This window comes from Nycticebus coucang, chromosome 7 (assembly GCF_027406575.1).
Source record: "Nycticebus coucang isolate mNycCou1 chromosome 7, mNycCou1.pri, whole genome shotgun sequence".
Taxonomy (NCBI): Eukaryota; Metazoa; Chordata; class Mammalia; order Primates; family Lorisidae; genus Nycticebus; species Nycticebus coucang.
This window is the reverse complement of record NC_069786.1, coordinates 124,119,488-124,132,387: the sequence shown is the minus strand read 5'-3', so window position 1 is coordinate 124,132,387 and position 12,900 is coordinate 124,119,488. Positions and strand designations below refer to the sequence as shown.

At 42.5% G+C, this 12,900-nt stretch overlaps 1 protein-coding gene across 4 annotated transcripts in view; it reads right to left on the bottom strand.

Annotated features, from left to right (window-relative positions):
• Positions 1 to 2,277: 2,277 nt before the first annotated feature.
• Positions 2,278 to 12,900, bottom strand: part of RHBDD1 (rhomboid domain containing 1) — a 224,119-nt gene continuing 213,496 nt past the window's right edge. For 3 of the 4 annotated variants that reach the window (XM_053597932.1, XM_053597935.1, XM_053597933.1), the window contains one exon: positions 2,278 to 6,543. In XM_053597932.1, the coding sequence (XP_053453907.1) occupies positions 6,449 to 6,543 (95 nt within the window). In that variant the 3' untranslated portion in view covers positions 2,278 to 6,448. The remainder of the gene's footprint in view (positions 6,544 to 12,900) is intronic. The other variant, XM_053597934.1, reaches the window with a different exon arrangement.

Here is a 12,900-nt window from a genome sequence, read left to right as displayed (position 1 = left end):
CTTTTCCATTAAATACCAGGTCCCTTGGAGTTCCTGGCCAATTTCTGCCAGCCTCTTGTTTCCTTCTCTTTCTGTGCCCCAGCTTCTTCCCATGGGTTCTCCTCTGGGCTCTCCTTGATATTCTATTTGAATTGTGATTATTCACTTGTAAAGTTGGTTCTTCTGAGAACTGATGCTCCATGTCTCTAGTCAGCCATCTTGAACTTTTTCTAAGATGCCTGGTCTGCCAGTGCCATTTAAGTCATTGTTACATTATGATTCATAATATGGCCCACTGTATATAAGAAATTCTGTGATGACTTCCAGCAATAACTGTGTTTTTCCTGGTGTATTAATTTTCTTTCAAGCAAAGTGGGTTTACCTACCTTGTTTTGTGGCTCACCCTTGAAATGCGACATAGTACAAGTGTGACATACAGGAGGGAAGAGCATAGGTTGGAAAGGATGGGATTCTGTAGGTCTGAAAAGCACTGTTGTATCCACAATGACTGGTTGCAGAAGAGAAATGAAACCAGCCTCAGGGGCAGAAGGTGTGCATCAAGCCCATTTGAGTTTCCTGAGCAGTGGACAGTGGGCATGTGGCTCACACCCTCTGGGCCTCAATTGTCTCATTAGTTGAGTAAGAATAAGACCACCTGCTTCACAGATTTGTTTGGAGGATCAAAGGTGCAAAAGTCAACCTTAGAAGATATAAAATCTAAGATATTATTACTTATAACCATAGTACTTGAAGTCAGGGGTTATGTATTGCTTATATGTAGTATTTCCCTTATAGCCCCATGCCTTACCTGGCATGGGGACAGGTTGAGTACAGATATTCACTATCTGTTTCATGAACTTACTCTTTTGAAGTAGGAGGGCACTTCAGTGGTATTTGGTTCAACCTCTTACCTGCTGGAGAAATCAGGATATTTAAATAATATTCCTTGAGAACTAGCACTGTATCAACCCTACCATATGTGTTCTCCCTTTCAGCCCCACAACTGTCCTATTTTTTTTTTTTTTTGTAGAGACAGAGTCTCACTTTATGGCCCTCAGTAGAGTGCCGTGTCCTCACATAGCTCACAGCAACCTCCAACTCCCGGGCTTAAGCGATTCTTTTGCCTCAGCCTCCCGAGTAGCTGGGACTACAGGCGCTCGCCACAACGCCCGGCTATACAACTGTCCTATTTTATAGACAAGGAAACCGAGCTTTAGAGAGAATAAGTAACTTGTTCAAGATCACTCAGCCAACACCTAGTAGAACTTGAACCGTGGTCTGTGTATCACTAAAGACAGTGCTCTTACTCATTATACCAGCACCTCTTCTTTTCACTTTATTTCCCTTTTAAATATAATTTGCATAGTTCCTGAAGGGAAATGCTAAAAACAAAATCAAAATAAAGTATGTAATGTAATAGATTTCCCCATTATTTCCCTGTTTGTGGACTGGTTAGAAAATACAGGGTCAGTTCCATACAGATGTCACTCTGGTGCCCTGAATTGCTATCACCACAAAGCCCCATGTTGTGGCTTCTATGACAGCTCATCTAGCTGAGCTAGCTGGAGAAGGTCTTAGGATGTTCTGAAGGCATGGGGGTGGGGAATCTGTGAGGCCAAAGCTGTTTGGGGGATCCCAGAAGGACTATATCTCAACTGAAAACCAGCCAAGCTCTAGATCCCCAAGATGCCCAAGATCAGCCACTTAGGAGAACTGCTCTGAGTTGGAGAAAGAAGGATCTGGAGGCCAAACTTAATGATTTCTCTTAACAAAGTTTCAGTTTTCTCTGACAAGGTATAAACTATACATCCAAATGTGCCAGTTCATCTCTGCCATCTGACCAAGATGTCAAGATCATTTTCTCCCTGGCCCTAAATACTACAGAAGAAAAAAAAAATCAGCCATATCAAATACAGGCTTGTAAAAAGCACAATGGCCAGATTTAGTATTTACAGAGACTCCTTGGTGAGACTCTTCAGTCGTGTTGGAATCTTGAGTTCTGTGTCCTAGGTCACAGCATTCAATGGAGTGGGATGTGTCTTCAGACTGACATGCAAGGGTGGTGCACATTTCCCCATCCTCTAATCCGTAAGCATGACATCTCATAAGACTTGGAGAAGACCCAAAAGTCTCCATTTCTACCAGAAAATGCTTTCCTTCTAATTATTCTTTCCTTGATGGGATTCAAGAAAAAAATAAATAAATAAAACCCTACCCTAATATCAGTAAGCAACAGGCTAATGTGTTCATGTGCCCCTTTGGTGATGGTATAAATGAGGTCCTCTCTGTTTTAGTCCACAAGCATTTATTGGTTCCAACTTTCAAGACAAAACACTATTCAAGGCACTGTAAGGAGAGACAGAAACACAGGTCTGGATCTTGCCCTTGTGAAGCTTACAGTCTACAGATAAGACGTTCATTCTCTCACAGCAGGACAACTAGCACTTCCAAGTGGCACATGGAAACCTATAGATCTGGTGGGGATGGGAGCATCCTGGGCTGTGGTGTCTTGTAAAGGCCTCAGTCAGGGACAGGATGGGGAGGCCCTGGGTGTGCCCAACGAGAGGACCAGATTGCTCCATGGAAAAGCACAGCACGATGTGTCACAGGATCAGACAGACTCACAGCTGGGGTGCTGAGACCCATTAGCAGACTCTGCTATGGATAAACGGGGATGAGGTCCAAAGGCTGGTTGGAGGCCCACTGTTGAGCTAATAACTTTGACCTTTATCCTTTGGCAACAGAGAGACAATAAAAGGTATTTGAGATGATTAGTAGTGTCATGAAAGTAGATTTTGGAAGACTAAATTGGCAGAGTCATGTGGAACTGTGTGAAGTGGTATTTTAAGTATTGAGCAAAGCAATGAATTGAAAGATTTTAAGGTCCTTTTAAGCTCAGAGTCTGATTTTAAAATGAATTACTGGGAGCCCCGAAAAAGAAAAAAGAGAAAAGAAAATTAGGAAATGACTTCAATGATACAGGGGAAGGGAAAGGAAAAAACAATAGCTTTGGTTTTTACAACAAACAATATAATTCCTTTTTTTCTTTTCCTTTATTTTCTTTCTTTCTTTTTTTTTTTTTTTTTGAGATAGAGTCTCACTCTGGTAGAGTGCTGTGGTGTCACAGCTCACAGTAACCTCAAACTCTTGCGTTTGAGCAATCCTCTGGCCTTACCTTCCCAAGTAGCTGGAACTATAGGTGCCCACCATAATGCCAGACTAATTTTTTCTATTTTAACTAGCAATGAGGTCTCGCTCTTGCTCAGGTGGTTTCAAACTCTTCAGCTCGAGCAATCCACCCGCCTTGGCCTGACAGAGTGTTAGAATTATAGGGTGAGCCACCATGTCCGGCCTGAATACAATTCTTTGTTGAAAACTGAATCTCTCAAGAAAAACATGGAGGCCAGGTCTGCCATCCACCTGTCCCTGCCCCATCTCACAATCCACTCTCGTCCATTCAGTTTACTCACTCCCCAGGCAGCAGTACATGTACCAAATGTGTAGACTGGCCCCAATTCTACTAAAGCTGGTTATTTACAGCTTAGTTTGAGCTTCACCAGTGGGCAATTTTTAAAGGATCGAGGAGCTTTGAGCAATTATGTACAACTTTGGAATCATAGGCAGTATATGTTCAAAGTCATAAGAGGAAGCAAATTTAATTCCTCTCTTCTCTTCAGAACCCAGGAAAGATTGTGAATAAAGAAGTCCCCTAAGTTGACTGATCACAGCAAACAGTGGGAACTGGGTGCTTAACTGTTGGGAAGCTACTACTCAGCAAAGAAACTAAATTCAAAAATCAGTTCTAAGTGCGTATTTCCCATTAGAGATAATTAGGCTAATACAGTTGCTCACTTGCTTTTGTTCGTCTTTCTCAACCCAATTCTAGTTTGTTGGCCAAAACTTGGGGATTCTTTATTGTAGAGAAAAATAAAATAAAGCGAACACTGAAAACAATAAGCAATTGTTACAGGCAAGCCTATGAACTTATAATAATTTCCAGAACATCTTTACTGTTGTACTAAAATAACTGGTTTATATTTATAACTAAAATGACCTTTCCCACAACACTGAAAGTTTAGTAATGTTCTACCCCATAAACAAAGAAGCTGCACATATTATACTGTTGTACCGCCCAAAATCTAATTCCAGTGTAGTCATACTGTTAAGTCAAATACGGCAAGGATGTATTAAATGGACTAAACAATATAAAATATAAATAAAATATTCCCATATTCAGTGACTGAAGCGCAGTACAAGTGAAAAACTCTTGGTGAGAAACTAACACTTAACAAGCTGGGCTGTGGTGTCTCGTAAAGGCCTCAGTCAGGGACAGGATGGGGAGGCCCATCCTGGGCCCAACTTCTGTGTGGTGAAGGTGGGAGATGGGGAGAGAGGAGGAAGGTAAGTAAGACACAGGCCTCATTACAGAGGCGTTCACAAGCCACGTTCCCCTGCAGAAGGCACATCTTTCTGTCGTTGCACACAAATTGATAAGGGAAAGACATTAAATGTTATAACAGAAGCATCACGTGCTACAAAAAGATGGCATGTCAGAAAGAAGCGACTTCTAGCTGGGGTAATGGGAGTCACATTTATATAGAAAGTGTGCAAGAAAGGAAGGACATTGAATATTTTAACTTAAAAATGTTTAAAGGTACTGGATTGACAAGTAAATTAAACAAGCTGTAGTTTTACATCAATTAAAAATTAACCAAAGAGCGTAAGGATCATTGTGCCGGCCATGAGATCAGAGATCTCCCAGAACTCTGGTGGTTTCTTAGCCCATTTATATGTAAGTGGTGAGGCCTCTCCCCGGTAAATTCAGAGTGGGGACTAGATACAAAACTGCACATTCAGGATGCTTCAAATTTGTCAAATGTGTACAAAGAAAAATCAAGAAGACAATATCCCCAAAATGTTAACTCTAGGTACCTCTAACTGGTGGGAATATAGGTGATTTTAAAATTCAGTATGTAATTATTTACATTCTATTTATATCGTTAGCTTTCTCAATAAACACATAGTACTTTTTTTTTAAGAGATGGGGTCCTGCCATGTTGCCCAAGCTAGCCTCCAACTCCTTGGCTCAAGTGATTCTCTCACCTTAGTTTCCCAAATAGTTGAAAAGTCTAGCCACACACCACTGCACCTGGCTACATAGTACCTAAGTCTGCTTTCCAGACTACGTATTTCTTGATTCATTGTAAGCAAGTTTTTCTGATTGCAAAAGTAATGCACAGACATGCATATATTTTTCAAAAATAGCAGTACAAAATTGTAAAAAAGCAGAAAGAAAAATCCCATGTACTCTACCCCCAAAGGTAACCTCTGTTAGCATCTGGGTTTATTTCCTTCCAGATGTTTGCTTTATACCTACAGAAGCCATATCTATTACTTTCATAATCAGAAAACTATTTACAAATGGTAGATACATTTTAAAAGGAAGATTCTATTCTGTTTCTAACTCTCTTTAAAAATAAATACCTTTGTGACAACAAGATATCAGTGATGTTTTGACTTTGTCCTTTTATTCATGAGACACAAGCACCAGGAAACTCCTTAAATTACTTGGACATACAATGTGCAGATTAGAACACTGCAGGGCCCAGGGCATGTTTTGAACACTTGGCCAGAAAAGGTGGCTGTTATAGTGGACAATTAAGAGGCACTTTTATGGGGAAAAAGAAAAATACCCTCCTGTAAGAAAAATTTATAGTGAGCAAGCCACTGAATGCCTTTGCGCCACTCCGCGTGTGTGGCACCTGTTGCTACTTTGCTGATTTGTTAGATCTTCCAGGTACACATACTGCCACTGGACAGGTGGCTGCGAAGCTAACCTGCTATCTACATTCCTTACGCTGTTCAAACATCCTACCAAGTCGGACGATCCAAGAGCAAAGCGTGTGCATTCTAAACGCCACCTAGACACAGGGCCCGAGGAGCTGAGCTGCCCCAGTGAGGAAGAACAGGACAAAATCCTGCCAGGTGGCCACATCCTGTACCTGGACAGCACCATAGCAATATCCTAGGAGGATGAGGGGATGGCTCCTCACCTCCTGCCAAGTGAAACATGAGGCTCTCTGGGCAGAGAGTGGGGCTAAGCTTCCCCATTGGTGACATGAAGCCTCCTGGTGAAGGTCACAAACTTTGACAGTAAGGCAGAGCAGAGTCAGCAGTGAGAGAAAGGAGTGTGGACACTGGTCCCGACATGAGGAAGTGACTTGTGAGTGGCAGAGAATGAGGTTGGGAGAAGGACCGCTCCCAGAAAGCTGCGTACTGCACTCAGCAGGTCATCTGCTTGTGAATCTAGACTCACAGGGGACACGGGGTGTCCAAGGCAGATGTGAGCTATTTGGAGCAATGACAGTGTATTCTGCTTTTGTTTAAAATGAATAAGGGGCTTGGGGAGTGAACCAAACGGGCAGTAATTACACGACCAGACCGCATCTTCCCAAGATGCTTTGCCAGCTCACTGGCCGTCGAATCTGTGAAGCCGCTGTCTCCTCATTTCTTCCTCTGGTGAGAGACGGAACCCATAGGGTGGTGGACTACTTCTACTATTTCCTGTAGTGAAGAACAAAAGGACAAGTCAAACACTGCCTCTCCATTGTTCTGACATTTATAAGGCATTTGTTCCCCAGGATTCCAAGGGAATAAAATGATAGCTTTGGTGCCATCTTAATTTTAACACAAATCAGAAATATAACAAACATTTCGACTTCAGCTGTCATACTAAATTTCAACATCAAGGAAATATTTTTAGTGTGGCTCAGTCCATGAGTCTAATTTGACTCATTCTGAAGCTTCTAAGATAATCCTCTCACTTTTCTTTTTCCTTCTATCGTGTTCCATAATTTGCATCATTTAAACTCACACAATGTCCCAAGGGCTTATTGTTGTTTTTTGTTTTGTAAATGCCCAGATATAACTTGCCCCCACCTCTACTAAATTCCCCTCAACTATGAGAAGTCAGGGCTGACTTCTCCTGACCAGTCCTTGGGCTCTTCCTTTCCTCCCTCTACATGTGGCCTCCGGCACCACTCTAGCCAATAAGAACTAAGCTTGATTGGAACGCTCAGGCCCCCATGAGGTAGGTGGACCCTAGAGCTGGAGTGGAGTTGTCATACTGATCAATATCTGGGCAGGCTGACAAAAACGGACACCTGATATTTAAAGGTCAGATGAAGGACTATAGAAATTATTACTGAAAAGATTTCTTGAAGCTACAAACGTATCAGAAATATAGTTTGTGATGATATGAGCATTTCAATTACTACATAAAAACATTCTCCTAGGCATCAAGGGTAGTAGTAAAGGAATACAGTTATATAGCCTCAATCTCAAGGACCAAGCCACCTAAATGTAATGAGAGATTCAATATTCCCCACTAGGTAACCAGGCAGAAGCATCGCTGACAGATAGGGGTAAATAGCAGGTTCACTTTTAAGCACGTGGATCAAAAAGCCTGCATCTTTCTACTTCTATGGCTTTACCAGCCCTGGTGATTTGCCCTGAAAGCTCCTCTCCCCTACCCTACACCAACCACAAGTCTTACTCTGCTAATGCATGGCCACCCCCGGTGGAAGGACTTCTTCCCAGGTCAAACTCTTCCACTTTTTAGCACAGTTTGGTTGTCCTCTTTCAATAGTTACCACACCCTGTCAGAAGCTTAGCCACCTGGGCACACCTCTTGTCTCTCCTATCGGGATTGTAAGTTCTAAAATGTCAGGGGACAGCTCTGACACTTTATCCCTGTTTCCCGGGGCCTGGTGCAGCTCTAGCGGTCGTTAGTGGGAAGGTTGGGTGGGCAAGGGGGTTCAGACCAGGAAGGAAAGCGAGGGAGCGGTTGGTACCTCTTGCTCACTCTCCAAGAGTGGCACCTTTCAAAGACGCTTTCATTTATGTTTAAACCGACATGTCAAGTGTTAAGATTGATGGAAAGATGCTAGAGAAAGCAGTGGGGAACTAAGAATCAGTCTGTTCAATCCACAACTCGAATTTCAGTTGTCAAAGAGAAATTTTACAAGGTAGTCAAAAAGCAGCGCCTTTTTATGTTTTTGCTTCTCTATTGTGATGGGAGTCCCAATGTCTAGTCATAACTGGTTCTTCAAAAACGAATAGGGCAGCTACCCCCGACACTCACTCCTGCTGGGTCCACCTCTACTTCACAACCTTCTCATACAGTGAAACAGAAGTCAAATTAATTTTCATTAAAGTGATATTCAAACATAGAGGCTCATAAGACTTTTACCATAAAGATTTTATGAATACTTTAAGATTTAAAGTTTCAGTGGATGTGGTTTTTGCCATACGTACGTATTTGCAAAGGAATTTCTCTTTGCTCAGAATGGCAAACGCTTTAAAATGACAAATTAATGACTCAAGTCGCCACTAGTTTATTGCTTAAGATTGTTTCATATGATGAGATCCAAATCCTACTCTGCCTTTAACAGCTTCTACAAAGGACTATTCTTAATTGTACTTGTGAGCGCAGGCCAGGACTTGACACCCGGCTCCAGATGGGCTAGCTGTGGGCAGAGTCAGAGCAAAGCTCAACGTGGCTTGTTGACTCCAGGCCACAAGGCGCAAACCTCAGGACACAGAAAGAGTGCTCAGACTCCCAAAGGGAACTGCAGTGTCCTCTGGTGTTTTCTTTAGCTTTTTTTTCTTTAAAGAAAAGTCCCAAGGATTATTATTTCGCTGCAGGGAGGAATTAGAAGCAGCAGACTGTGAAGGTTCCCGAGTCCTGCTCTCAGAATGAACAGCCAGCACACATGCTTTCGGGACCCATTTGCAGGGCACTTGAGGAGAACACGGGCTGGGCCAATAGGAGAAATGCCACAGGTTGAAGTAGAAAACTCAGGTCAACAGAGGAATAATAATCACTCTTTCACTTATAGAGCCCTTTCAAATGCCCTATTTAAGGCACTTAGCTTTTACTCCCAATCTATTATCACAATTTTATAGACCAGGAAACTGAGGCCCAGGGAACGTCAGGGAGACATTTAGGGTCACAGAGCTAATATGGAGGGGAGAGAAACTTGAACCTGTTTGCTCTCTTTCCACTTGCCCATGCTGACACCCGTTCATGCACACGGGATGTGTTAAGCATTACGTCTCTCATCATCCCTTGCCTTCCCACCAAACCCCAAAGTGTCCCTTTTCCTCATGGACATGTGGGGAGTTCACTGGTATGGGAAAACAGAAAATATGGTGAGGCCCAGTCTGAGCCCTTTCCTCTGTGGAACTCCCTCCTGTTACCCAGGATGTGACTCTGAAGCGTCCACCTGCGTCTCCCTAAATTCCACTGGCTACTAGAGTGGTTTGGCTTTCTACAAGCATCAAAAGGGCCTTGGATATAACAATACAACCACCACAGCTGCAGAAATTCCTGCCATAACCACGCCTGATCTATGGGTATTGTAAAACCTCCAAACTCCGGTGCTTCTGATATGGAAGCCAGCCTACTGTCAGAAGAATGGCCAAATTGATTCATTTCGAACTCGGAACCACACTGTTCTGAGTACCAGTTTATTTGAGGGGAAAGTTTAAAGCATAAATTAATCTTGGATATGTGTCAGTTAGCCACTGCCTCATACTATCTGCTGTGTATGCCTTTTGGGTCAGCGCCACACAGGGGACAGGGCCTCCTAGCTGTCCACTCTGTCTCAGCTAAACTTTGTCTTCCAATTCCTTACCTTTGCATTTATTTGTTAAGCTGTCACATGGTCTACTCTCCACGATCCCCTGCAAACCTCTCTCAAAGGGTATCATCCTCAGGTTTCCCACAGGTACTTATATTTGCTAAGTGTGCAGAAGAGGATCTGGACAAGCCTTGGCAGTGGTAGGAGATGTCTGCAGGGATACAGTGGGAAAGGTGCTGGTAGGGAATCAGGAGATGCTTCTCAGCTCTACCTGCAACCCGTGAGATAGCCTAGACCAGGCTCTTCATTTCAGCAGGCTCCGGTTTATTCAGAGGGAGCTGCTGAACAAGGTTCCTTCCACGACTCTCAAGTTTGACCTGGGCTTAAATCCCAACTCCTCTATTTTTTAGCAAGCAGGTTACCCTCTTTTGGTTTTAGTGTCCTTCTTGGAAAGATCTGTAAGAGTAGCTCCTTTGCTGGGCTGTTGAGAGGATCAGAAGAGGTGTGTGTGAGCTGCCTGGCTGAGTGCCATGCACACAGGAAGTGACCCCTGCACCTGGAGAGCATCATTCCCAATCTCTAACATCACGGAGGAGCACGTGTGGACGGTGTACTTGTTCATATTATTAACTAACTGCATATAAGAGGTATACAAAATAAAATGACAGAGCCAGTGACTTTTTCTTTTTGAGACAGAGTCTTACCCTGTTGTCCAGGCTAGAGGGCTGGCATCAGCCTAGCTCACAGCACCTCAAACCCTTGGGGTCAAGTGATCCTCTTGCCTCAGGCTCCCGAATAGCTGAGACTACAGGCACCTGGCTAATTTTTCTATTTTTAATAGAGACAGGGACCCACTCTTGCTCAAGCTCATTTCAAACTCCTGAGCTCAAGTGATCCTCCTGCCTAGGCCTTCCAGAGTGCTAGGATTACAGGTGTGAGCCACGGCACAAAGGCCCAAACCAGTGACTTCTTTTTTTTTTCTTTTTCATAGGAATTTTTTATTTTATTTATTTTTTTATTATTAAATCATAGCTGGGTACATTAATGCAATCATGGGGCACCATACACTAGTTTTATAGACCATTTGACATATTTTCATCACACTGGTTAACATAGCCTTCCTGGCATTTTCTTAGTTATTGTATTAAGACATTTATATTCTACATTTACTAAGTTTCACATGTACCCTTGTAAGATGCACCGTAGGTGTGATCCAACCAATCACCCTCCCTCTGCCCATCCTCCCTTCCCAAACCAGTGACTTCTTTTTTTTTTTTTTGCAGTTTTTTTGGTTGGGGTGGGTATGAACCTGCCACGTCTGGCATATGGGGCCAGTGCTCTACTCCACTGAGCCACAGGCACTGCCCCAAATCAGTGACTTCTTAAAAGACAGAGTCTAGTTCCCTCTGCAGACCACTTAGCAGTGCTTTGAACAAAGTCTGGATTTGTTAGTTACTAAATATTTGCCTGTGAAGAAATAGATATAAAAAAGGTAATTAACAACCTTTATTGAGCGGCACACTTTTATATGATGACATCGAGGAGCCTTTGGGTCACTGGGAAAGCTGGAGTGTCCAGCTAAGACCTTCTTCTTTCCTCTTAGTTAAGAACATTTATAGGGCTGGGTGAAATGATGCTGCTCCGAAGAACTTGGTACAGAATATTAGTATTTATGAACCTTGCCTCCGTTCCTATAAATGGAGGTCAGCCCTCAATTTTACTCAAAGAAACAGTGAGCATGCTTCAAAGAACCTCAGGAACACTGCCCAGTTTAAGATGATTTAGTTCAATTATAGAACCAGTAGTAAGATTATAAAATTTATTGATTGGTTGTTCATGATGGAAACATTTTCACTTCTCTCCCCTTATAATACAGTAACCTTTGCATTTTACACCTAAGGGAAGAGAAGCAATTTTATCCAGATAAGAATTCCTAAAAAGAGCATCATGAGCCCTTTTCCTCACTGTTCGCCATCCATGGAAACAGGGATGTTTAATCTGCTGGTATTCACAGATCCTGCCCATGACGGGACAAGTACACCATACCATTTAGGGAAATCATACTAAAGTGAAGTCGCAGGATGGCGCAATCTCTCCCTTAAGTAAGGGAGCTAAAGAAGCACTTTTTTTAAAAACCAGAAAACCTCTAAATAAATCATGAGTATTCTTTGATTTCAATTGTTAGACAAGGGCAGCAGCATGGGACCCACATTCTGTCTTTCAGGAATGTTACTTTATTAGAATCCCATAAATTGCAAAGCTTCTAAAAGGCTTCCTGAAAGGATGGTTGCTAAGTTATTTACTGACAGAAACCAAAAAGGCCTAGAAGAACCTCCAGGTCTAAATTTAGCAGGACATTCTTTGAAAAGGGGAAGTGCTTATGGATAGTAACCACTTTACTTTTTGAGTCTCTAATTATAGTATTACTTATCCATCTCTTTAAAAATAGTTTGAAATTCACCCGAAACTGCATAACTTTCATACTAATAGAAGTTTCATTATTTCACATTTAGATGTGACTCAAGATAGAAAACATTTACATCTCTTTCTCTTGAGCCAATCAAGTCAGCAACAGTAGGGATTTCCTAATGCCTGTAACAGTATCTTCTTCTTCCCCTCCCTTCAGTTAACTCTGGAGATCTTGAATGGACACAACTGACGTAAAACCAACAAGCTATAAACCAGTTAGCAATCCAAGTTAAGCTAAAGTAAGGGGTCCATGATGTCAGGCCAGTTTTTCTGGTAATAGAGACAACACATGATCTGACCTGTAGAATTCTCCCCCCTCACAAAAAATAGCCAAGGGGAGACAAGGTTTTCAGGACAATTGCCACATACTCACCCTTACCATACACCCTCCCCTTGAAGTGGATCACTTGATTAATTTTCATACTGAGCATGTGAGACCAACATCTCTCCTGCATAATTCTGCGCTCATGGCCCCCATGTGTCACCCTTCAGCCACTACCCCAGAGCGCCCTCTATCCTGACTCCTAACAGTGCAGAATCCTTTTCTCTGTGTCATAAATGGATTCATACAATATATACTTTCTGTGAGTGGCTTCATTTTACATGATGTTTGTGAGATTCATCCATATTATCATATGTGGCTTTTATCCTACTTTTTCCTCCCTGAAGAATTTCCTTCTCTTTTTTAAAGAGGAGGCATTGAGGTTTAAAGATTTTAAGTAAGTTGCCAAGGCCACCTGGCTGGTCAGTGTCTGAGTCAAGACTCCACCCAGATCCCCTTCCACTCTGCTTCAGTCCTGAGGTGTGT